At 39.1% G+C, this 27,395-nt stretch overlaps 1 protein-coding gene and 1 long non-coding RNA gene across 2 annotated transcripts; both read left to right on the top strand.

The window, feature by feature from the left end:
- Window positions 1–2,644: 2,644 nt before the first annotated feature.
- Window positions 2,645–5,477, top strand: LOC111581931 (PAK4-inhibitor inka1-like). Its single transcript, XM_023290346.3, has 3 exons — window positions 2,645–2,795; window positions 2,903–2,936; window positions 4,360–5,477. Exons 2-3 carry the CDS (start codon window positions 2,919–2,921, stop codon window positions 5,344–5,346), a joined length of 1,005 nt encoding a protein of 334 aa, XP_023146114.1. The 5' UTR covers window positions 2,645–2,795; window positions 2,903–2,918; the 3' UTR covers window positions 5,347–5,477.
- An 8,173-nt stretch (window positions 5,478–13,650) lies between these two features.
- On the top strand, window positions 13,651–21,075 carry LOC129348918 (uncharacterized). Its single transcript, XR_008601672.1, has 4 exons — window positions 13,651–13,775; window positions 14,385–14,542; window positions 15,479–15,773; window positions 20,424–21,075. It is a non-coding gene; the product is annotated as an uncharacterized LOC129348918 (long non-coding RNA).
- Window positions 21,076–27,395: the final 6,320 nt, after the last annotated feature.

Here is a 27,395-nt window from a genome sequence, read left to right as displayed (position 1 = left end):
AGGGTAGCAGATCATATTCTGGATAGAGCACATGTGAAGGGTTCTTCTGAATACCAGCATAATGATAAAAAAGAGAATAAAGAGTTCATCTCTGGCATTAATGGAGATGATTTGTTCAAGTACAGACCTGGACTGTAATTAAATCCATTAGGCATTCAGGATGGCAGAAACCCTTTTAAAAAAGGTCAGCCTCCACAGAAAATTGAAATAGTCACAGTTCCATTAGAAGCCCTGTGTAAATAAACAAGCTTGTGTACTGAAGAGTGAAGGTTTCTGGGGGAAACAGCCTCAATTGTGTCTTTATTTTATTTTTTTGGAAACATAACACTGGTATAAATAAAAACTCAGTGTTCTCAAGACTTCATTTTTCTTGTGCATCTGGATAAATTAGACCACGTTGCTTGCTCAGGTTAGGGCGTGTCTCACGGGCTTATATGCAAATGGGGGGTTTGCTGTGAAGACAAATCTGCACTTGAACAGTGAGCCCTACACCCTGGATCACTCCCAATCAGTAATGAATTGATGCATTCCTCTCAGCCTGTCAGATTTGCATAAACATTCATTCAGGGAAGAATGTGAATGGAGAGCCAAACGAGTCCAGGCTCACTGCTTATTTAGGCTGCAGATTATTACATTTACATGTGAGCAGTTTGTTTACGGTGATCCAGTGAGTTACGATCAGCCAGCAGCAGGACTCATGCTTTAATTAGCCGACTAAAATGACAAAAAAGACAGTGAATGTTTGGGAAAAAAACGTGTGGACTAAAGCAAAAGTTACCACACGATAGTTTTTGCATCATCTTGGAAACTAACCAGTCAGTCAGTTACTCATATTATTCTATCAGAATGTCACTACAGCATTTCAGATGTGGTTATTTGTTGGATTTCTCAGTTTTCTATGTCTGCAAACTGGCTCTGTTAATCTGATAAAAACAAAGTATTTGATGACAACAGCTTGGACTTTTGTACACTTCTGTTCGGTCCACACAGTTTTCTCCCATTTTGTGCACCAAATGGTTAATTTACAGCAAATAACCAACAATGATGAAGAACCACACTGTAACGGATTTAAAAAATGTGAACTTTAAGACACAAGACTTTCTTATGACCTCAAATACTAGTTTCATGATCTTTTTCTGGGGCCTGACCTTATTCAGTGAAAGGAATCATGAGTTAAAATTTTGTAAGATTCAAAGAAGCCATTTGTGTCTACATGACTTCATGATGGACTCAACTGAGCCAGTTATCACCGGACTGTGTGAAATTGTGGGTGTGGAGGTGATTAAACATGTTACTCTCAGTCTTTATCTCCACATTTAAGGCAGAGTGATTATGGTTTTGTATTTTTCATAGATTTTATTTCATTTTTATGTGCTTTGTTTCAAGAGTGGGGTTGCTCATGTTAGTTTTGTTTGCACTTTCAACATGTTTAGTTTTAGAGTAGTTTTTTTAAAGATATAATAATGATATGGGAAGTATTTATCAGGGGGTTGATTTAAAAAGGTTTTTTAAATATGTATATGCGATGTAACATGTTTTAAAATACAAACAACACTTCATGAAGGCAGTAGACTCACAGTCAGGCAGACATCCCAGTCTCATTTAAACACCACTGCCTCTCTGTGTGTGTTGTGTTTATAAAATGAACTAAATGAAGACATTTCCGAGTGCTTTTTCAAAGCTAGTTTTGCAAGTACACAATATACTTCATTTAGTTAGTCAGCTAAATGTTTTTTTCATACCTGCATTGTACAACATCCTAAGTTTATTCAGCTTAGAAACACCAGTCCATCTTACCAGCTATAAAGGTTAAATTAACGTAATTTAACAAGTTCAGTAAACCTAAGATATTAAGCAGAATGGACTAGTCACATAGATAGTGGTTGCAGACAGACTTTTACAATTGCTTTTTTATAATTTCTTCTTCATGTAGCATTAAGGACTTGCAGCTTCAGTTGTTGGAATCATTTTTGACCAGAGCATACAATAAAGTCAATTCAGTGGATGAATTCAATACTAAAAATGTCACAGTTTAAAATAGCTTTGATGATTCTGAACAAAATCCCAAACATATCAAGTTTCCTACAACAACAAAAAACAAGAGTCCTGGGGAAGTTTAACGCTTTAACAGTGCATTATAGGTAGTCAGCTTACATGCTTTTTTGTTGTTGTTTGTTTTTTGTCTGGTCTGCTTGATGAGTTGAGTGAAATCTCAGCTGTTATTTTAACTCCTCATTCTGAATCACATTATAAGAACTCATGCTTTTAAGTTGTAAAGTGGTCTGAAAATGTAAAAAGAGACCATTTCAGTTCAATTGACTTGAAATTTGTAAAACTCAAGCATTTACAGCAAGTAAACTAAAAAAAATGAGTTGAATTGACTAAATTCTTGGGTGATGTTTTACAGTTTATCTTAGTTGTTAGTCAGCTATAATAACTTTAGGTGAACTCTTAATATTTTGTAATGAAGCACAGACTGTGTTGGTGGAGTTACATTTTAGCGTCTAGATGTATTTTCTATTTGCATCCTCCTGCAGCTTCATGTCCCGCACAGTGAACTGCTGGTTTGCAAATGAGCCGAATGCTGCGCGCTGATTGGTTGCTTCAGACTGGCTGCTGAGCGGAGCCCTAAAAGCAGCGATCAGAGCTGAGAGCTTCACTCAGCACATCTGCTCCGTCAGAGAGACTGACTGAGTCAGAGCTGATCACATTCAGGCCCGACACACCTCTGAACGGAACGGTTTCCTTTTCATGGGACGAGTTTTTCCCTTCGGACGGAGGCTGCCACGTTAAAAGTAAGAGTTGTCTTGTCTCTCCTCGTGTTATGCTGCTGTGATTTCTGTCTTGCTGACAGTTTATGTCTGTGTGGGGTTTTGAATCTGATCTATTATTTATCTCGCAGGAGCTGAGATTTACAGATGAAAGGAAAAGAGATGGTGAGCTGATTTTTTTACTGTTTTTTTTTCATGTTTCACTAAATGAAAAGTAATTGTTGAAGTCGGTTTTGTTTAGATCAGTCCAACATATGGAGGCAACATCTGCCAATGCAGCACTGCAGCAGAAGGCTGTGATGCTCAGATGTCTTTTCATTGTGGAGTTTGAATGCAACATTTGTTGGCCTAAACTGACAAATTAATGCAGCATCTGGATCTGTTTGGACACTGATTTACACAGCTTTCCACTTTCATGTATTGCATTGTCTGCCTTCCTTCCTTGCTCCTTGGGTATGAGTTTCTCAAGTTCTTGCAACATCTAGCAGAGTTCTGATAAAACAAAAAAAGGAGGCAGGAGTTCTTGCAAAAGTCAAATTCTTTAATAGACAGAGAGAAAGGGGTCATGCAGGTTCAAAGGTTTGTGTACTGACAAGAGTGCAGGAAATAAGAGTGCCGTTAGGTTGGATGTGACCTCTGCAGCCAGAAATAAACCTGCATTGTGTGAGGGGTTTTCTCCTCCATACCTCGCTTCTCCGCCAGCTCAGTCTCTTTATTTGTTATGGCAGCATTACACTTAGCTGGAGGTCTCATGCTCAGTCTGGAAGTTCCAGCTTTCAGTGTTAAAAGGGTTCAACCCAAAAACAGGAAAGCAGCTCCTGTTAAAACATATATAATCTGTTATAGAGTGAAACTGTGAGAAGTCAGACTAAGAGAAGGTGGTTTTATATAGAATGTGGGTGGGAGCTCATCTTTTTTTTTTTCTTGTTCACTCTTGCTCTTAAACTTTCTCACATACACTGTCACATGATCTCTTATGCCCTGTTTGAGTTTGAGAGTGAGCCAGCGCTGTTCACTGGCTGATTCTGACCAATCAGCACCGTGAGTCAGAGAGGGAACCGGAGTGTTTTATTCCTCAGTGTCACTGGTGAATTTCATAAGCAGGCATGCTGCACCCTTAAAGAGGCAGCACCCCTGTAGTTATATCAGGACCCACCAGACCCTGTGTTCTCCTTGATATACTGCAGATGTCTTTACTCTGGAATTGTCTCGCTGTGAATAGTTGAGGTTAGGCGCGAGTTCAGATCTCTCTGTAATAACATCTGTCTGAGGTTTCAGTTGAATCACTGCTGAGTCAATGAAGAAGGGCGTGTTGTTGGTGTGGCTGAGCACATTAACGGACAGGTCAGCTGGCCTTAAAGATTACAATAAGAGAAAAGGTGTTCTTTCAAAAGTTGAACTTGCCTCCAAGCAAGCCTGAGCATGCCCACAAAGGTGTTCCTTCTTGTTATTATTAGAGCCTTCTGTTCAGTTCATTAGAAAGGCTTAGAAATTTCCAGTCATCTGCCCTTGTTGTCTTTATTTACTGATGTTCTATATTGTATGATGCATGGCCAACATTTTGACCCTTCCTCTCTTGTCTCCTCAGCTTTGCTTACGTGACTCAGGCGACTGCTTGCGGGAGCAGATGCAGTACATGATGAGGTCACTGCAGGATCTGAAACAACTGAGGAAAACCTGCCCTGCAGCCCGACGGCCCCTCGCTCCCCTCAGCGCCCAGCTCCCAGCATTAGTGCGTCACTCCGCAGTGGCTCGTGCTTGTCAGCAGCGAGCTCTGCAACGGGAACAGCGAGCTCGCCTGCGGATGTCCGACGCCAGCACGGCCAGCACCTACGACTCCGCCTGCTGCCTGACGAGTCCTATGGAGGAGGACGAGGACTCGAGCAGCCAGCTGGGACTGAGCCTCAGGTTGGGCCTCGGCTCTCCCAGCAGTCAGAAGAGTTTAGAGTTTGATTCTGGCTACTCCGAGGCGTCATGGCAGGATGACGGTGTGGTTCTCAGGAGGACGAGGAATGTCCGGGTGTCATCTTCAGCCTGCCTGCGCACAAACAGAGCTCAGAGTGGACGCATCCGACCCAAATCCACCTCAGACGCTTGTCTGGAGACGTGGACGTCGTTTGAGGTTGGCGACCCGGAGGACTGGACGAACTCTTTATTGACCCGAGGCCGCAACCGTCAACCTCTGGTTCTGGGTGACAACAGCTTCGCAGACCTCATACAGAACTGGATGGACTTGCCAGACTGTCCAGAACCTGCTGAGCTGAAGCCAAAGTCAAGACACAGACTGGGAAGAGGCTTCTTTGTCAACATGAGGAGGAAACTAGCAGGATTTTCGAAGAGCGTAGAGGACAGAGTGAAGATGAGATCCACAGACTCTTCTCACATTAACAGAACTGTCAATGCTCCAAAGCGTCTGTCCTGTCCGGTTGTGGCAGCGCAGCCTAAAGTCCCGTTTTTCCACCAGTCACACTCAGGCATTAATGAGCTCAACTCAGACTTTTACCACTTTGCGGCTCTCATGAAGTCGGGCAGCCGACAGCCCATAATCTGTAAAGACATTATTGGCTACATCTGACACTGCTCCATGTAGAACCATGTACAGACGGAACAATCCTCAGTCACTTTATTTTTATATGACTGTTCCTACTTTGTATGTGCTGTTCTGAAACTATTGGAAATAAAGTTGTTCTCAACATTCAAACTCTACCTGCTCTCATTTATATTTTTTCACATTTTGCAAGTGGCATGCGATTTGTGTTGGTTGGTATCATTTGAGTTCCTGGAAATTTGAATTAAGCTTCAACCACCTGAGTTTCATTACAGCTCATTACAGTGAGACAGTGACTCCTCACTGCCAGACTGGTTAAAGGAGTCTTCCACTGTCTCTGCTATTAAAGCAAATGAATGTGGGTTCATTTATTTTCATTAGAAATGTGATAATCTGGACATGTATGATGGAGTTTGCAGATGCATGTTTCAGTGTAATTGGAGTCTAATAAAAAAAAAAAAAAAGACAAATTGAAAACATGATAACGTCTCAAATGTGCAGGTTCTAGCATTCCGGGACTAATAAGGGCATTTGTCCATTTTAGTAGACATTTTGTTTGACATCAGGGGACTCAGTGTTCCCAAAAATGTTCTGTTCTTACTCAACAAAAAGTTGAAACCCTCGGAGACACTTTAAACAGGACGACGGAGCTATTTACAGGCCAGAACCAGAGGCTGTATCAACAGCACTGTGTGCCCAATGAGGTAATTCCCCATGTGTCCAAGCAGAAAGAGGTGAAGAGAGGCGAAGCAGCTGGTTGCAGATGGAGCAGAAGTTTACGCTCCCCTTTGCTTTATGAAGCAGAACATGTTGCTAACAGCTCCCTGCCTCATTTAACCTGCTCTCTGCTCTTACTGTGGTCAGAACAACTCATGCACACTCACTGGTTAATGGTACAATTAATTGTGGGCTTGAGGAAGGAAAGTTAAAGCCGCTGATAGAGAGGAGTCCCACATGCACCAAGATAAGCTAATGATCACTTCACCTTTGCCTTTACAAATTCACTTTGTTCATCAATTCAGAGGAGAAATAGCAACAGACAATATAAAGATAAAGAATTTTCCCAAAAGGGATTTCCCATGCTCCCTGCTATAGCCAGCCTCACCAATCATGTCTGGTATCAAGGACACGGGAGGTTAGAAAAGAGAGATGGTTCTTCCTGGGTGTCGTTTGTCTTGGCCTGTTTATCAAGGTCTCCTGCTGGAGGGTCACTGCTGACTCTCAGCTGGGATGTACTGAACTCCTATCAGCAAACAGTTATTCACAAGACACAAGTTTGCAAGTCAGTGATGGTAAAATAGAGCATTTTTGCAAACAGAACTTTAAACAATTCATATGAGTGTTCACCTCTTATGACTTTTCACCAACTCTACTTTCCTTTTAAGCACATTCTAGCTCCCAGCGGTCTGCAGTTGGACGACTGCATCAATATATCACCTTCTCTGGCTGACTAAGAATCATTAAGGGAAAAGGGGATGAGAGGAGAGGACACAGGATGCAGAAGCTCCAACCCATTACTCAAACCCAACAGCATGTGTTATCAAGAACACACTCCAATATGTATGTGTAGAAGAAGGAGCATCTTTTATACACAAGAACATGTGAAGCATCATCAATGGTGAGAAAATCCAGCAGTAGCAAGCATTCGGTTAGAAGATTCAGTGATTAAATGACTGTAGACATCATCTGATCTCGCTGCTCTTTATTGCAAAGACTAGAATTCGTTGCATGACTTCCCAGAAAAAAAAAAAAAAAAGTTTGAGAACAGTGTGATGTAACAACTTGTGGGTAGAACAGGGTCAGTTAGGAGAACGCTCAAGAGGAACACTCAAGCAAATGCTACTAGCTTAGTATAACACTGATGTGCAAATGCAATTTGTTGAACCTGATTCCTTTTAAACAGCTGTAGATAAAACATGCCAACTTCTATGGCAGTGATCCAAGATTCATGAAGTTATTAGGAAAGTGACAAATGTTCCTGATTAAGTCTTAAACATCACAAAGAGTGTTCAGTCCACAGCTTCTTTGGAATTAATGATGCAGACTTAAAACAAATAAAGTCAACATAGAGTTTCTGGACACATCACTAATCATCAGTCTGCTGTTTCAGAAAACACTCCGGGAAGAGAAACCCTTCCATGTGCAAAGCAAAAAGGTTGTGTGTGTGAACTGGATGTAACTCGCTGGTAAGTTTGCCTTTACAGTGTCTTCTTCTGGTTGTGGCAGCCCATAGTGACTCGGTTTATCTAACTGGTCATTGTGTACGTCTATACACATACATACTGTAGGTCTATTTTACCATGTTCCACCACACAAGGCACAATTTGGTAATGCTTGGTGATACAACCTGCAATTTACAGTATAACTTTATTGCCTCAGGTACCGGTATGGTACCCAATCCTTTCCATTCTGACAGTTATTGTACTGTATCTGATGTAAAAACACAATCACTGCCAGCTTTCAAAGGGCAAAAAGCACAGAACAGTCAGTGAGGAGGCTGCTTAGTACTGCTATGAGTAAAATGAGTTGTTGTGCATCATTTCTGTTGCATTAGATTTGTCAGAATCAGAGTTGAGAATTTTCAGAACAGATTTAAAACATCAAGACTGATATTTTCTCTGTAATTTACAGTGTTGATAAGATGGAAGAAAAATTGTAAATTTTTCAGTAGAGCTATTCACATCTCACTCTGGACCAGTGATAACGAGATTTATTATATTTTAAATTCTAATAAGTGTCTCTTATTCATAGAGCCCAACATTGTTCGTTATCTTGCAGTTTTGTAAGTAACTGAACTTGGGGAAACGGTGTTGACAAATGTGTTTTTATTGTGTAATTTGAGAGTAAAAAGGAGGAGAACAGACACTTATTATATTACACTGTACACACCTTACTCTTAATGACTTGGATAAAATTAGGAAAATGTATTGATGTGACTTTGGCGCATAGAGAACCCAATTTCTTTTCCTTTCTATTTTCATCTTTTGTCTCACCTTTTGCACTTTTCACAAACATGCAGTGTCTTCCAGGGTGTGACCCCCATTTCATTCTCTCCCTGACAAACATCTGTCCTCACTTATCAGGTATTTGGACAAGATGCTGTGTCATTACATACCTGTGGTCCACATAATTACTTGGTATTTAAAATGCAAATGTCCCCGTAAAAAGCTATTTTTGTGTAAATACGGGCAATTAGGCAGCTTTCACTGCTGCTGTCCTCAAGCTCGTCGCCGTTGCTGCATCTGAAAATGCTTTCAGAGGGACACTTTTCACTGGACTTGGAGGTAAATCTGCTTCTGGAAGATTACTGCGATCTGTCCATGGGTACTTCTTAAACGACTTACCTCTCAGACTGTAAAGGATGGCTGCCACCCACAGTCTGCTTAGAACAAATTAGACTCTGTTACCACCAGCTGCCATAAACAGTACTCTTGACTTTGGCACACAAGATCATCTCAAGCAGATGCGTTGAAGCGTCACACACTTACAGGGTGGCCCAGTCTGACGCCGTGGACTCACAACACACAGTATCTCCTGTTAATTAAAAGTTTGGCTGCTCTGGGATTTCATTTCTGCTCCTCACTGGAAGTTCTGCTGTCAGCGTGAACTCCTGTTTGCTAATCCCTCTCTTCCATCACCCATGTTGTAATTATCCATTTAGTAAACAAGAGGAGGAGATGGACTGGGTGTTAAAGTTTGGCAAGCTCCTCAGCTCAGTGATTCTTTTGTTTTGACAGAAACAAACTAATTAAAGTTCATACCTGAGAGTCTGTGACGTAACCATCACAGAGCAGAGAGACATATTCTGGATTGCAGCAGCCTTCGATAGAAATCACACTGCAGGATTCAGAAGTTGCTGCTGACTACAGCTTTTCTATTTAGCGGGTGAAATGCTGCATAATTACTTTGCATGATGTTTCCTCTCTTTACATTTGTCTCTTGGTCATCACAATTCTTCACTGCACTCATATGAATATATATTTGAAAGGGAGAAGTGCTCATGTGAAATGTTTGAACAGTATATAAAGGTTGATGAGCTCAGGAAACTCTCCAGGAAACCAAAGAGTGGAAATAAGTGGTCAGAAGTGAATGAAAAACAGTGAGCAATGAGAGCTTAGCAATCACACTCTTATAGCTGTTTTACCTCAGTAGAGCTGCTTACTTTACCCGCTGCACACAGGAGCAAATGGAAGTCATAGCTGAGCCGGATGACTCTTGTTTATCAATGAAATATCTGACAAAGATGCATGACGGGTTTTAAATTTGCCTGAAAAAAAAACATTTTGTCACAAGACCTTGTGATTGCTTCAGAATAAGAGAGACGCTGTTTTGTTTCTCTGGATTTTGCATCAAAAGGCTGCTGACTCTGATTACATAGATCCACAGTTCATTCCATACATTATGACGCAGTCTCTCTTGGAAGTTAAAAAATTAAATGGCATCATGTGGCCGTTTTGTTCTTTTTTGCCGGGAGCAACTTGGCATCATGTGATGCTTCCAGAGAAGGCAGATTTCCACTAAATGGAGAGGAAACTGCAGGGATGGGTGAGAAAACATACTGGTTTAAATAGGTGATAAAATACCCGACAGTTAAATTATGACATCCAGCTCTTGAGATATAAGGTGACGGATGACAAATGAAAATATGTAATTTACGTTCAGCTCTGGATGAGTTCCAAAGAAATGATTCACACAGCTGCTTGAGTTTCAGGTCTTGATGTGGCAGAGAAACCGAAAGTGCAACATCATACTACAGATGTGTGCTTGAGGGAAAAGGAGAGTATATTTTGTAGAGGCTTTTTCAAACACATGTTTATGAAACTGTTAAGTCTAAAATACTGGAGTTATACACTGGACAGATTCCCAGCAGCATTTGGCTTCTATGTCTGTCACAGAACCAGATGGTGATTAAAAGTCAGCCTGCTGTACAGCCAGGAAAATGCTCTGTCACTGATAGAGAATTTAAACTCCACGCTGCCTTTACTGCAGAGGGACTCCTCATATACTGCAGAGACATCTGCATACGTGGAGGGTCTTCCTATTAACACACTGAGCCTGGGAGAGGAAGTGAAGCGTGTGGGGGGGTGTAGGATGCAGTCCTACAAGGAATGGATGGGATTAATTTTCTTTATTGGTTTTTGCTTTCGTATTTCTTGGAGGATAAATAAAACCAGAAGAACCTTCAGCTCATAGACAGATTCTGCTCTGAGTCACTACACACATTATATCCTCCATTATAATTAGCCCATGATATTAAAAAAATACTTAATTTCCGCATTCTGTCATTAATTTCCTGCTTTATCGGATAATTCTATCTGACAAACATCTGCCTGTAGACCCTTACTGATCGCGCCACTAAAACTGTCCTCACTTATTTGTATTATTAGTACCTTCTAATAACAGTAGATATATAACTATATATTTTTTTATTTGCCAAATCCACTCAGAAATCTGTCTATTTTCACCATTGTTGTCCTTTTAGAAAAAAAAATTGAATGAGGGGATGCGGACAATCATCTGACAAACTTTATTTAGAAATCACACAGCTGTTTTCTTCTTCTGCTTGCTATAAACCAGATTGTTAGGTTCATGGGAATCATAACAGTGGAGATGACACGGTCGAAATATCCCAGAAGACTTTGCTTTGGTTCTCATGGCCAAACAGGGCCCCTTAGGTCAGACCCTACTTCCTCTGTTCAGTACAACACACGGCTTTACAAGCAAACCCACAGCCCCATAGTATAAATAAAACTGCCTCATTAGGGGCTAAAAATGCAGGCGACCTTGTGCTTTAGGTTTAATTCTTTATCAGAATCAACTCAGTTTTTTCAAAGGTCCCTTCAAAAAGTGTAAAAAGTGCTTTATTCATATTAAACATGTTGATACAATAATTGGTCTAAAAACAATTACAAGGAAAGAGCAGAAAAGCAATATGGGAAACAGATTCTGCAGACAGCTAAAATCAGCATTGTTTCTACTCAATTTGGTTTCTTTGACTGCCTAAAATCAATAATAATAATAATAATATTCATTATATTTCTACACATATGACCCAGTGTGTGCAATCCAAACATCCTTAATTCTACTTATGCATGATAAAATTAAAGTTTCTTTTACTGCAATACCGCAATAAAGCTGTTCCTGTAATATCAGAAGGAATCAATCTCTGCTGTCTTGTAGATGTTAATGCTTGAATAAACAAAATTTTTTCCTTTGTTTTTTTGTGACATCTATTTTTACTGTGCATTTGCTGCCCATGTGAGTGCAGACCTGCCTGAGCTTGCGTCCCTTTGTGCCCCAGTTTATTCTCATTTGGCTCAGTGACACGATCACGGGCCTCTGCAGAGCCTGCAGCAAGTGTGTTCACCGAGCGGAGCAGAGCCTGAGGCCTGCGAACGTGACGTCTCCACACTCTGCCTCGGAAAAAACGAGAAAAATACCACAGTAAAGAGGACGGAAAAAGCATTAGCTTTTCTGGAGACAATTAATGGTTTTTCTATTTCTTGCAGAGTGTCATGTTTCAGCGATCCCATAAAGCAGCAGTTCCACTGTCATTAGGACAGAGCCCACACGATCCAGTTGGAAAAGGCAATTATTTGACACAATGGGACAAAAACACAGACTTTCTTTGTTTATATAGATAAATAAAGACTTTTAAACTTCATTACAATCCAACCGTTTGCATCACTTCGAAGCCCCACAATAGAAACAGATTGAACATGGAACAACTGACTAAAATAGCAGAGACTTTTCAACGATGCCAAAGCCACAAATTCTCTACATTCCTTCATGCTTTTGCTGTTGGAGGACGTAAATGTGAGAGTGTCTCTGAGCCTTCAGAGTCCATTCACAGCCACATGACCCAGTGTGTGTTGGTGGTCACACAGCCAAGCCCTTCACTCTAACAGCTCAGCTAAGTCAAACACACACTTTCACTGCCAAACACAAATATTCACACTCACATACACACAAACACTGTCACATAGTTTACCTCGATACAATAGGGACAGGAGGTTGCAGGCAATAAACCAGCATCTCCTCTGAACAACGTATCAGAACCATGAAACCAGAAACCAGCAAGAATAAGATGCTCTATTTTGGAAAAGCAAACAGTCTTTTTTTTGAGTCACTGCAGCTGTAGTTGTAAATTTGTCTACTTGGAATGGATCTAATCCAGTCTGGAAAGTATCATGTAAACCCTGATTTGGGTTTAGATCCATATAGCCACATATATGCACTGTTCCCTCTAAGCTGCGCGCTGCTGACACGGTCTCCGTGCACAGAAAATCTGTGCTGCGCACAAAAAAAAAAAAAAAAAATCCAACCTAAATTGTAAATAAAATAAACACGTAATAATTCATTCTGTTCTATTTTTCAGTGTGAGTCAGTGAGTGACCGATGACTGGCTGCTGCAGCCAATGATGCGATTCACATACGTATTTACCATAGACTGTATATAATGGTATTTACGCAGCTAATCAACGTCATTGACAGGCGTCCTTATGTGCAGCCAGCGTTGTTGTCATAGATATGAATGAGTAGATAGGACACGCCCCTTTGAGCTGCGTGCTACGGCGAGGCTAAGCTAGTGGGGGCAAAGTTTGAGGCCTTGTCCACACGTAGCAGGGTTTTTGTAAAACTGAATATCCTTCCCCCTCCGTCTAGAAAAAAACTTACGTACACACCACCTCGTTTTTAGAAAAAAACTTCATCCACACCTAACCGCATAAATGCGTTTTTAAGCACATTCATAAGCATGCCAGACCTTTAGGTGGCAGTAGTTCCCCAAATCCTATCCAGTCAGAGTAAGCTGGAATGGCAAGGTGGTGGAGAATAACCGTCCTTAACGTCGTCCTTCGCCTGTGTTGTTGAATGTGGAGCAGTATCTGGGCTTGTAAAAACAAGCAAGTAAAAAGCGCCTGTACAAGAAACAGCGCCCAAAACCTTGTGAGAGCATCCACACTGTTACCGAATGTAAACACAGGTCGCATATGTGACGTAAGAACATATTTTGTCGCAGGCGGTGACGTTTCGAAACACAAAACCCCGGTTACTGATGTCCATATGCAGACGCATAAAACGGAGAATTCGCAACTGATTTAATGAGCCATTCGCAGTTTCACTGTACCGGCCGTGTGTACTTAGACTTGCATGGCTTAATCTTTGAGACAAGCATATGCTACTGGCAGGATCAACCAGGTAGCCCACAGAGTTTTTAAAAAGAATCGTTTTTGATGACGTAAATCTGCGTTTTCGTGTGGATGATAGGCCGAATCGTAGAAAAATATCTTCGTTTTGTGAGATACCCGGCTACGTGTGGACAAGGCCTCAGTGAATTCCGTTGATGTAGACGGTGTGAAAACGGAAACAAGAAGTATGCCGTCTCACTGTGCTGCATACAGTTACACACTGCGTCGTACGATAGAGACAAGGAAACTAGGAATGACTTTTCATAGGTAAGAATAGTTTTTGGCTCTTTTTTCATTATGAAATCTTGAGAGCTTCCAGTCTATGAGAGCTAACTAGTTAGCCACTAGCAAAACGGTAAGGCAAGCTAGCAGCTTGACAAGCAAATACCAGATGATTAATAGTAGCTGTAGTATAGTTGTACAAGCAGTAGTAGTAATACTAAATGTACAAGCAGCAGTAGTATTATAAACAGCTGTTAGAGTCGTAGAAGTAGTATCAGCATTTGTAATAGTATTACAAGTTGTAGTAGCAGTGCCAGTATCAGCAGCAGTAGAGTGTACTACCACTACTACTAGTAGTAGTCACATTACTATTACTACCACCAATACTACCAATAGTAGTTATAAAGCCTAACTCATGTATATCCAGATTACCATCTATGTTCTTCCTCCAAACCCATTTTATGATTGGGATTACAGGCAATTCTTTAGGACTGCTCTCAAATAATTGAAATGTTACTAAACAAGGTTATACTTATCAAATTAAATAGCTCTGGTCTCCAGTATATTTGTACTTAATTTATTAGCATGATTTCTTTTTAATATGTTGTGTACAGACTTAATTACTTCTCTGTCTACTTTTCTTACTCCATGTAGGTTTCCCAGAGACTATGGGTTGAGGAGGAACTGGAAGTTTGTCGGCTTAGACCTGTGTCATTCCATCAGTGTTAAACTTCCCGGCTCATCTTGGAAGAGTCTGTGCCAGAAAGACCACGACCAAGCAGCCTTGAGATCTTAGGCAGCATCTCCCTGAGGTGGGTGTCGACGGTGTTCACAGTCAGGTCTGTGGTAATCCCGTCAAAAAACAAAACAGAAAAAAATCTAGATTATAAATCAATATGTAACCAAAGCACTCTGTGTATAACGCCATAGTATAGGATGTAGTTCAGAAAATGTCAAAGTATAGTTTACTTTACTCAAGAATAACATAGTATGGCCTGTAGTTCATAGTATAGCATGTTGGCAAGAAAAAAAAAACATAGATTATTATGTGGTTCAAAAAGCGCAAAATGATAGGATGTTACCTAAAATTGTCATGTATGATATGTGGTTCAAAAAATGTCATAGTGCAGTATATTGTCAAAATAGTATGTAATTCAAGAAAACATCAGAGTATAATATGTCGTCTAAAAAATGCCATAGAATAATAATTTCATTGCACAAGTAAAAGTATAGTAACTTTTAAAACTGTTCGAATTCTTATATGTTGCTTAAAAAAGCAAAAAAAACTAAAACAAAAAAAGGTCACAGTAATATGTCAATTAAAAAGCCTATAGTATAGCGTGTCGCCCAACAAACATCATAGTATAGCATGTCGCTCTAAAAACGTCACAGTATAGCCTTTAGTCCACAGCTGTCAGTAGGTGAGGAGCAACACAAAAACAGTCCAAACGCTGGTTTCCAGAGGGTTAGACGAGTATTTATTTGAAAGAGTAAGTTTACAACAACACAACATGTGAGGGGGTTAAAAGCAAATGGGTGTTAATAAAATAAAAATAAATAAACAGAACTAAAAGTGAACTTCATGTTGACATTGATGGGCATTCCAACCAGGAACAAAGTAAAAGATAATCAATACGAAAAAAAAAACTCTTCCTGTTCACCTCTTCAAGCCCAAAAACACACTGCAGTAGCACCCTAAACTAAAACTACCAATGAGTTTCCTGTTTTCCTTTCTGAACAATTCAAAGGTCCCTCTCTATCTCCCCACACATCCACCAACCACTGGAACACATCTCCAAAGTTCTGCCGGGCCAGCTCAGCTTCCCCTCAGAAGAAGTTCCGCCACCTGCCAGATGAAGGAGCCTTTTGAGAGGCAGCTGGCATCGTGATTGGACTGTACTTTGGTCTGTTCCAATCCAGCTTCAGCTCCAGAGACGGCAGGCGGGACGAGTCAACGGAGGCCGGGTGGACGAAGGCATGCAGCTGAGTACAATCCAGAAAACAACAGAGGAGGAGTGCAGCGACCCAGGGCCAGAACAAACAGTATGTCTCTTAGAAAACATCATAGTATAGCATCATCATAGTATATATAATTGTAGTAATTGTGGGCTGACTGATTTACTGATTATCAGTATTTAATTTTTTTACTGATTTACGGTAATAAATACATTTAAAAATGGCGCTACTTTGGCTCTGAACCTTAATCTACCTGGTTGCTCTGTCTTCTGGAGTGATTTGATTGGTTATATGTCACGAATAAAACTCCTTTAACTTAACATCTGTAAACAAAACAAAAACATAACAAAGTTTTCTGTTAGTTTGTGTTCTTGTAAGTTTAATTCCAAGGTTTTAAATACTTTGATTTACTGCAAATGAATATCCAAATGAATATACTCCAAATGTCTCACTAATAATCATTATCAGCCTTAAAAACCCACAAAACACCCCTCTATACTCGACCACACTTAGTACAGTCCGGTTCCCCCTTCTATAAATCTGCGTGGAATCCTCCACTTCCTGTTTGTCAAAGTGGCCTTCTACCTGGACAGGTTTTGTTGGAGCTCATGCAACAAACATTTTGGGTAACTGCACTTTAATATGGATGGATGACACTGAATTAGAGTCTGTTTTAATGAGACTGAGTTAAGATGTGTAGCTCTGTCATTAAATAGGAAATTATTTCTCTGAATTCACAGAGAAAAGTCTGAAATGTTTGCTAGGTTAGCGTCCCACATGTTCTTTGGCTCAGCTAAAGCTAACTCTCTCCAACTTCTGGATCTCTTGAGTTGCTTGTTGTTAAAATATCTTGCTAGAGGTGCTGAAGCTCAGAAAGTCTGAGATGTTTGTTCAGAATAAGCTCATTCTCAAGTCTTATCTGAACTGTCCTCTTTTGTTTGAACTTTCCCTGAACTTAGGAGTTAATGACAGAGCAGCACATCCAGACTCACTCTCATTTATGTAGAGATTAAACTTCAGTGTCGTTCATTGATGTTAAAGTGCAGTTTTTCAAATGTTTGTTGCACATGCTCCCGACCAAACCAGTCCAGGTGGAAGATGATGTGAAGAGAAAGCTCCAGAGGATGAATATCACACATTTACGTTGGAAATAAATGTCCTTTAATTAGACTGTCATGCAAAAGTTGGATTTCCCTTTGTTGAGTGTTTTGTTGATGTTGGTTTCTAAATGTTTTTTGACACTCGGCCCCAAAGATTAAAACCTTCTACGGCTCACAAGCTGCAACAATTCACACATTATCAACTATCTTTCTGACTAAACTAAGATAAAAAGTGAAAAACTGCCTGATTCCTACATCATGAATGTCAGTCTTTTTGGTTTTTATGACGGTAAACTGAATATATTTGGGCTTGACATTTTATAAACCAAAACAAGAAATGAATTACTAGAGAAAACAATCAACAGATTAATGGACAAAGAAAATGTGTTTTCCAACATATATGGCTGAATTACTCCAACATTACAAGATACATACAATTTTAATTCAATTTTATTTATATAATGCCAGTTACAGGTCAAATTGTCTCAAGACGCTTTATTTTTATATTTTTTGTCATACTTAAAATATGACAAAGTAAGAAATTTAAAGCTCCTGACTAACCCAATTTATTATTTGGTTTTTAAGAGACTAATGGACAATTAAAATAACTTTCTCCACTAAAACTAATAAACATGGGGGTCATATAGAAGGAACAGTTTTAAATACTGCAGTCTCACTACGACAAGAATAAAGTTTCTCAACAAAAACTAAATCTGCTGGTGGATTCCATTAAAGTCCTAATAAATGATAATAAAATGTGATACTAAAGGTTTGTGGTGCTAAAAATCTCCAAGTAAAGATATCAAGTTGAACATCTGGATGGAGGTTGATAAAAGTTGACCTCCCTTCATTTCTCTGGAGCGACTCCATGGATTTTATGGATGGTGGTTAAAGACCTGCTCTTCTCGTCGTCTTCCTTCTAGTCGCTGTAAAAAGTCAGTCCATCCTGACCGACTTCAACACCTCTTCATGACAGCTTGTTCTGCCTCCGACCTGGAAACTCCAGAAACTCGGGAAAACCCATGGAGACTCGAAGAACTCGTGGAGACTCGAAGAACTCGTCGGGCGGGGGAAGGTGTGGTGGGTGGTGAGGGGAGGTGGGGGAGTAGAGGGGGGAGGCCGCCACCTACCTCCCCGCCTACTCTCCGCCCTGACTCCACCCAGACTCCGCCTTGGCCCTGCCCATGTGGTCACTTCATGAACTACGATGTCAAAGGGACGACGAATTTATTTCTTTTTATCTGATCTGTAGCTCAGTGAGTTAAGGATTTGCCTATGGAGCTGCAGGTCGCTGGTTCAAGACCAGACACTTCTTAAGTTTTATCAAAATCCTCACAAAGACAAACAAAGAAAACTGCCAGTGGCGGGTCTTGAACCTGCGACCTTCCACTTGGTAGTCTGTCTCTTATCCTCCTGAGCTATTCACTCAGATACAAATTCTTCTTTTTTTTGCGCATTTATCATCTAGTTTTTGTCATTTTCGAGTTTTTTTTAACTCGAGTCTCGACTCGACCGTTTTTCTCAGGAGGTTGGACTTCAGCCTTTGTGCTGGAGGGTGGAACCCTCAGTTCCAAGACTTTCCAAAGCCTCCACACCTCCCGAGTCCTCAGGACCTGAGCTTTCACACAGTCTGAGGGCTGAAATTTTCTAAGTCCCACAGTAGTTCTCTGTTAGATTGAACTTTCAGACAGTCCAAGGACTGAAATTTTAAAAGTTTCTCAGTACTTCTCTGTTAGTTTGAGCTTTCAGACAGTCTGAGGACTGAAATTTTAAAAGTTTCTCACTACTTCTCTGTTAGTTTGAACCTTCAGACACTCTGAGGACTGAAGTTTTAAAAGTTTCTCACTACTTCTCTGTTAGTTTGATCTTTCTGGTTAACAGAAGCCTTAAAACTTGTGACCATGAGTCTTGATTTCATATTTAGACCATCCATCTGAGTTTTTCTCAGACCTTCACCTGTGGGTTTTTTAGAAATCCTCAACAAACTTTGATTCTCTTCACTGAACAGTAAATTTTGTGGAGATTAGAAGGTAACATTAGTTTGATAAATGCCTTCAACTGCTAGTAGACTTTATCTGGAAATCAGTTTTCTGAAATGAGTTCTTAGTAAATCTGTCCACAATCAAACCAAGAACATAGAAAGAGGAAATGTTTGAAGAAACAACTTGATGTTTTCGTTTCACACTAGAAAACACTTTAAGACCTTTATCATTTTTTGCTCTTTTTGATTGTTTTATTGTCTCTTCTGTTTAATTTGATCTTCTAAAGTCTAACTGGTGTCTTTTCAAATGTTTTGTCTTTAGTTTGATTCTTCTTAAATGTTTAGTTTTGTTCTTTTCTCACCTTTTATTCATTTCTAATGTCTGATTTGATTTCAAAATGTTTTGTCTTTTTAATGTTTAATTGTTTTTTCAAATGTTTTATAGGCTTGTTTGAATTTTTTTTTCTTTCCCAATATTTAATTTTTCGATTAAATCTTTAAGGTTTTTCTTTTTAAATGTTTTACCACCTTTTAATGTTTAATTTTCTTTTTAAATGCTTCATTGTATTTTCTGTTTAATTCCTATTTGAAGTTTTATTGCCTTTGAGATGTAATTTTCTAATTAAACATTTAATTATTTAATTAAATGTTTTGTCTTTTTAAAGGTTTAATAATCTAATTAAATGTTTTGCATTTTTTAAAATGTTTAATGTTCTTCTTGTTTAATTGTATTTTTTAAATTTTTAATTAACGAAAATATTTTATCGGTAATTTTTAATATTTGTATTTTAAAAATTTTGTTTAATTTCATAATGACATGTATCTTGAATTATCTCATTCAATACTTTGTCTGTTTAATATAATTTAATTGTATTTAATGTTTAACTCTATTAAACAGAGAAAATATTGAATTAGATAATTCAACAATATACAATACATGTCATTATGAAATTAAACAAAATTTTTAAAATACAAATATTAAAAATTACCGATAAAATATTTTCGTTAATTAAACATTTAAAAAATACAATTAAACAAGAAGAATATTAAACATTTTTTAAAAATGCAGAACATTTAATTAGATTATTAAACCTTTAAAAAGACAAAACATTTAATTAAAAAATTAAATGTTTAATTAGAAAATTACATCTTAAATTTCTTAAATCTTTTTAATAATAAAACTTTTTAAAAGTTTTATTGTATTAATTTTTTTCCTTTGATTTAATTGCTTTTTGTTATGTAGTTTATTTCTTTAATCTTCTTTTTCTGTCAAGATTTTAACCCCAACCTTAAAAATGAAATAAACCCTTAAATCACAATGAAAATACTTCTGTTGTCACAATCATGAGTTAGTCAATTATTCAGTTTATCAATTCAGCTTTATTTGTTTAGCACCTTTTACACATGACAAAACTATACAAGCAAAGAGAAAAAAAACTATGCTAAAACATTTTTTTAAAAAAAGATTTAACATGGTAATAAAATCTGTTGTGTCCAGGGGATGGAGGGAGTTTATTGAAGTCTTCTTGGGCTCACATGGTAAATCATTTAAAATATAAACTTGATATTCAGTCTAAGGAAACTGCAGAGCGACAGAAGAACCAACAATATCTCCCGTTTTCTCCTTTAATGAGTCGACTCTTCTTGTGCTTTCAGACCAAAGAACTACAGACTCTTCACAACCTGCTCAAACTCTTGGTACAGGACCTCACCACACAGGTCAAGAAGGTTTCCATCTCATTTCTACTCTGAAGATCACCTTCTCAAACTGCTGACAAATGTTTCTGCTGCTCTAAAGTCTGGTCTCCAGAACTTCCTAAAAACTCTCAAAGTCTCTTCTGCTGCAGGTTGCTTTGTAGAACTGTTCCAGAAAACCTCACTAAACCACATGGAGGGGCCTCAAGATAGTCATCCAAATGAAACCATACAAAAACCAAACTAGTACAACCCAAACACTAAAGTCTCCTGCAGCCTACCAGAGAACCTCTGAGAACAGAGAATCAGGACAGGAACTCTTACCTTCTGGACAACCAACGTTGGTTCTCAAACAAGAATACAGAATGTGTCTGACCAAAAACCTCTGAAGACTCACTACAGCCAAGATAAAGACACAACTCAGCTGTACCAAATCCACTAATCACTGCACACATTAGGACCATGTGCTAACTGTGGCTAAAGAACCTCATTTACCAAGACAACTATCCAGTACAAAGCCCTAAAACACACCAAGAAACACATTAAAGACGATTTTACTGCTGGAAGCTGCAAGCCAACACCTAAAGAACAAACTGCAGGAACGGAGCCAGAGCAGTGGTGAAGAGAAGCAGAGGAAATGTTTGTCTGCAGCTAAATAAAGCAGGAAGACACTGAGCTGCTCAGGTGTTCCTGATAACACCAAGCAGCCACCTGGACAGCCAATAGGAACACAGCTTACTGGGAGTCCAGAGGGCTGGGTTAGTGAAGGAAATTTAATTTAAAGTTGAAGCAGAAAGTTAATAAAGAAAGTTGAAAACCACCTTTTGATACCCGAAATCTCTGAGTTTTCACACAAAGAACACCTGAACATGTCAAACTGGTTTCATAGTAGAACCATCATTGTAAAAACGTCATAGTATGGTGTGTTGCTCAAAAAACATTAGGACCCGGCTGTCAGGGGACAAACATGTAAGAAACATGAGAACAGAGAGAACCCAACCAGTAGGTCACAGTTTATCATCCCCCAGTCATCTCCTGAAGTCCATATGGTGAGAGACATCAGTATCTGGTTGTTAATTTACCAGAGGATGCTTATAATCATGCTGATGTGGTCTGTACTCTACAGTATTTTAGTGACTCAATAAATGCCTAAGTTGTTTTTTTTAAAATGCTTTTTAGTTTTTAATAAACATTTAACAGCCTATATGTAATCAATAAATGGCCTTTGCCTATCTTAAGAAAAATTCACTCAGAACTCTGATATGTTAACAGTACTAAATAAATCAATAAATACATGCATACACACATAAATAAGTTAATACATTAACTGTGTTAAGATAAGATTTAGATTTTTAAAAAAAAGAAGTTTATGTTTTTGCAGAATCCAGTATTGCACACTGGTTGGTCATTACATTTTGTTAGTTTGATTTCACTGTTTAAAATGATGCCACCTCTTTTCAGACAGAACCTGTGATAATAAAACAATACAAAATTTTTAGTTCCGTGTTAATAAAGCACTTAAAGCTGTAAGTATGGCTAAATGCTTTTTTCAAAATTAAATATATCACTCCTTAGGTGGTAGTGGCCCCAAGTTCAGTAAAGTTGGAAAGATATTTACAGATTCGGACTTCCAGCATCAATAACTCATTAGATATAGGTTGTCAAAACATAAACGGTGCCTCTTTCCCATTGTTGCAAGGCAGACAATGTGCTACAAGCCCAGTTTTATCAAAAGTAGCTGTCTTTCAAGTTACAGGAATAACATGGTGTCTATGGAGTGAACAGGGTCCGTCTGCAATTTGCAAAACCACTGCAACAGTAAAGAGAGACAAATATTCAATAACTTCACTCTTATACATTGTAGTGTCACTAAAATCACTGCAGCCTTCAACTGGCTCCTGTTGACAAAGTGTTTTAACAGAAATGTAAATGCTGTAATTTGATTCTTTTAATGAACCATGTAACTTGAATGGATGTGATGCTGGTGTGACCACAGTGCACACGTCTGATGTTGCTCACAGTGGTCCAAGGGACGCTCAGGGAGTTTGTGTGTTTGCTCAGACTCATGAAACATTACAGGGAACATTGCATATATGTGCACCAAAACAACCACTTGCCCCCACTGTCCTCTGATTTTAGCACATAATAGAGCCTTTTCCCCCCACAGTAACCTGCATGTGACCCTCTTTAAAACAGCCTTTGGGCTTTAACCTGCTGAACTCTAAGCAGTTCCTGGGTGATTTTTTCTCCTGTCACATTTTTACTCACTGTGGGCTCGATTTTCACTGCAATATAAAGTCCTGCTTCTCTCTGCAAAGTCAGAATGTCTTTTGTGCAGTGTGACGCAGTTAGAATGTTAGAAGTTCAATGTCTCCGATTATTAGTTTTACACAAAATGAAAAAAACCTGGGATCAACATGTGCAACATTATTCCAAGAACCCACAGGAGTTGTTAATACTGGGAAAAATGGGGACTCTACATCATATAGCTATTTTTGCTACTTACATTTTAATTTTGGCTGCATAGTGGCACTGTCGCCTCACAGCTCCAAGATCCTCGGTTCACATCCCGACCTGGGATCTTTCTGTATAGAGGTTGCATGTTCTCCCTGTGCATGTGTGTGTTTTCTCTGGGTACTCTGGCTTCCTCCCACAGTCCACAAAAAGGGCGTCCCCTGCCTCCTCCCTAAGCCAGCGGCGATAGGCTCAAGTCCCCCCAGTATAGATAATGGATGGATGGACATTTTATTTTTGTTCCCATACTTGTCTCCTATCTGTCAGTGTAAACAAAGCCTGCAGTTCTGCTAGAATTTTTATTTTTATTTATTTATTTATTTTTTTTACAGAATTTGGTTAGAGTCAACTATTTTTGTCAATTTTAAAAAAGAATGAACTGTAGAATAAAATAGGTTTGCAAAAATGTCATAATTTAGGACAACTTTCCTAATAGAGCAACATTACACACATGAAGAGTTGAAGGACCGAAGGAAAACTGACATTATTCTCACTCTTTTTACAGTTTCTGCCTCTGATAAATGGCATCTTCTCGGGGGTCTTTTTTAGGAAAACAACATGCCTTTCAAACCCACAGCCAAGTTTTGAGATTCAGTGGGTTAAATAAGAGATAAAAATACACATTTTTTCCCCCATCCTTCCTGTCTGAAAGTATCTCATGTGACTGATATTCAAAGCACAGGGAACCAATGGGAGCTCTGTTTGGCCCAATAATCGCAGACACAGGAAGCAACGCAGGCTTGAGCAGTGTGGGAGAGCAGGTTGCCCTGGCTCGTGTTCAGATGAGCTTAAGGTGCAGAGAGATAAGATGAGGTAGAGGGAAGAGACATAAATCCTGCATTATAGGGAGAAGAAGGAAGCGATGGGAAAATTGCAATGAAAAAGCACAGTTGGGGAAGTGAGAGAAAGTGTCTTGGTGCGAGAGGAGTAATCAGAATGCAAGAACGATCACACAATCGGTCATTCTGCTGAGCAGGAAACTGAGGTCAGAGGAGTGACCTTTGATAAGTCATCTTCCTGTGGTGCTCCACAGCGTGGTCATGCCACTAACTGTCCCTCTGCAGCTCCAGACAGAAAACCCTCCATAGACGGTCGCACAATAGCGTCCAGTCTACGATGGGCTTCACTGATGAAGCAGACAGAAAGCAGACATTGTTGGGTCTCAAAGGTCTCCCAGTCTCCCGCTTCCTCCCACTCCTTTTTCTCTGACATTTTCACTTCCTGCTGACATCCCCCATCTTCTAGATCATGTCATGTTTTCTCAAATCACTGTAAAAGAAATAATAAACCATTTGCAATTTATCTTTGCCCCTCCAGCGTAGACTCCTGGAGATGGCTGTTAGTAAAGATGTGCTCTTTGTTTGTGCAGATTTGCTTTGCAGCCAGTTGTCCATGGCTTATTTGCTCTCACACTGTTTTGGTTATGGATAATTTGTTAAAACAGCTGAACCGATTCAGCGACCTCTTGTCCTGATACATGCCAGAGCAGACTCAGTGTAAATAGTAATGTTGAGAGAAATGGTAGAAAATGTCTATGGAGGTCATGCAGTCACACACAAATTCTGATCATGGCACTCCGTGGGTTGTTTGTTTATGCTTTCAGAGATTTATTTCTAATACATTGGAGTAAAGAACCGCTGTGGGTGTCTCTACATTAACTCTACAGTTAACCCCATTTGAGAGGATTCTAGCCATCTTGGACCAGTTTAACCAACGTGGATTCAATCCAGAAACCACCATTAAAAACAGATGTTGATGTAGTCGATGATTAAGCTGCACTAAATTCTTTGAAACTGCTCCATTACTCTGCAGAAAACCATTAACAAGAGCTTCTGTTCTTCAGGGAGATGGTATTTGATGAAAGTTGATAAAGTTCTATGAAAAAGGGGTGTTGTATGCCCAAAATTCAAATCATGTGTAGTGAATCATCTGGGTTGAACGTGGGTTTGAGGGGTCAGCGGGTGAAGTTCTATGATCATTTGAGAGAAAACATAATCATTTGGATGTGAGAAATAAGCAATAACAGAATATTAGTAACACTGTGGTGGAGGTTCTTGCATATTTCAAGAAACAAAGAAAATCTTACATTTGCTTTTGGCTTCACATAGAATATCTTCAGCCTCCTTCATTCTCTGTATTATTTTTCCAGTGCTTAAAAGGAAAAGTTCGACACTTTAGAAAAAAATATGCTTATTTCCTTTATGCCAAGAGTTAGATAAGAAGATCAATACCACTCTTGTCTATCCAGCATGGATACAGATACAGCTGCTGTCAGCAGCCAGTTAGCTCAGCTTTTTTCTTCTTTTTTTCCTGTTTAGGCTTAATTTAAATAACACACTAGAGTGAAAGAAGATGTGATGAAAGAGAGAACAGGAATGCAATAAAGCAAATGTCTGGCTTTTAGCATAGCACATGTAATAAAATCTATGTAATATGTGCTCTAACCACTCAGCCACTCAATCGTCCCCAGTTAACTTCACTAACATAGACAGAGGAAACAGGTAATCTGGCTCTGTCCAAAAGTAGCTAAATGAGCCCATCACACCTGCTAGAGCTCATTGATTTTAACACTATTTCTGCATTGTTTAACCCATTCAAAAACCAACATGTTAAAGAATAGATTTTTTTCATCTATTTTCTTCCACATTTTACTCACTGTGGGCTAATTTTTCACAGCAATATAAAGTCCTGCACCTCTATGGGAAAAGTACAGCAATTTCTAGAAGCAGCGAGAACTCAAAAATATAAATTCTGCAATATGACTAAATAAATAAATAAATTATGTACAACATTTCACAGGTGTCAACAGGTACTGGAAAAGAGTGGTGTCTGTACATACTTTAAATAAAGTACTAGATTTATACTTTGTTTCCATGCTTGTTTTCTGTGCTGTGTAAACACAGCCTGCAGTTGGCCTAGTTCAGAAAAAACTCCCCGAATTTTCACCAAAAGTCTGTTGGTTTCAGCTGAGTCACTAATGGCTTCATAATTGTGGGAAGGAGCACAGAATTTTTAGTTTTTTTTTTCCAGAATCTGATTGGAGAGGACAGAATAATTTGGAGTAATTTTTAAATGAAACGTAGAATTAAAAAAAGGTAAAAGATCATGATTTCAAGCTTAAATTCGCTCAAGTTTCCTAACAGAATGTCATGCCACTGAGGAGTAATTAAAGGACCACTGGAAAATTGGTGTGATCTTTCCCCTTTCTACTATTTGGCTCTGAAAAAGTAGAACAATTTAATTTTCATGTTTTTAAAAAGAGAACAGAGAAATGCCGTATAGCAAAGAGTTGAACCTTTATTTCAGAAGCACAGTTTAGCGCACCACACGTGCTAAAATGCTACATGAAAAGCATCCTAACCACTCAGTCGTCCCCAGTTAGCTCCGCTACGACCACAAAACACTAAAGACAGAGAAAAAGCCGACCAGGCTCTGTCCAAGTTAGCAAATAAATTTTATTTTCAAAATGTCGAGCTATTATCTTAGATTGAGAAAATGCAATTAAGGTTGTGATCATGTTCTACATTCGGGGCTGATTTAAATCCACAAACCTGCATAAACTACCTAACATGGAAATATACAGCGAGATTCTCATGTAATTCGGTAGCACCAGTGTTTTTAACTTATGCACAAATAAACCATCATCTATTCCTAAATCTTCCCCAGCGGCAGCAGAGGTAAAAGCCCCTGAGTCAACACGGCCCTGTGGAGGTGGGCTGCTGCCAGACCAGATGGCTGCTGCTGCACCTGGACTACTGTTGATTTTAAACAAAGCTGTCAGTCCTAATGCAGACCGCATGACTGAGTGAACGCTTCAGTACGACTGACGGAGTCAAATATTAAACTGAGGAGTTGTCCGCCCCCCTCAACCTCTCTCACCTCTCAGTCAGCAGACACACACTGCACACATTGTCCTGTTTCAAAAAAACTGATTCAATACTAACTTCTATGAAGATGCTTCACATTGGTGCTCAAGTTAGCACTCATTTAAACTTGAGTACCTGATTATTTTTATTAGTTCATTTACAAATATATAGTCAGACTCGAGCTTTCAGTTTTCCCAAAATAAATTAATAAATTAATAAATTCTTCAAGTTTGCAGTTAAGTTTAGCATTAAAGTCTAATGTTGTTCTTAGAAACAGTTGCTGACATGCGAACTCAGTTCTTGTTGAAATCTTGTAAAATGAATAGTAACTATAACTTAAGCTGTAATTGTTTAGATTGTTGCTCAATTTTTAAGGTCTTGGGTAGGTTTTGTTGCAGGTTGAAGACTGGTTATAGACTGCTTTGGAACTGATTTAAGACGGATTTGGGGGGAAAAAATATTACAGATAGTGAAAACTGCCCATCCCAAATTCGGTTCCCTCCAAAATAGTGAATTAAAAGCAGCAGGCTTAATGTATGATTAGCGATAAATG

Source organism: Amphiprion ocellaris, chromosome 5 (genome assembly GCF_022539595.1).
Source record: "Amphiprion ocellaris isolate individual 3 ecotype Okinawa chromosome 5, ASM2253959v1, whole genome shotgun sequence".
Lineage (NCBI taxonomy): Eukaryota > Metazoa > Chordata > Actinopteri > Pomacentridae > Amphiprion > Amphiprion ocellaris.
Note: the sequence above shows the minus strand (reverse complement) of the source record. Positions and strands in the feature narration are given on the sequence as shown.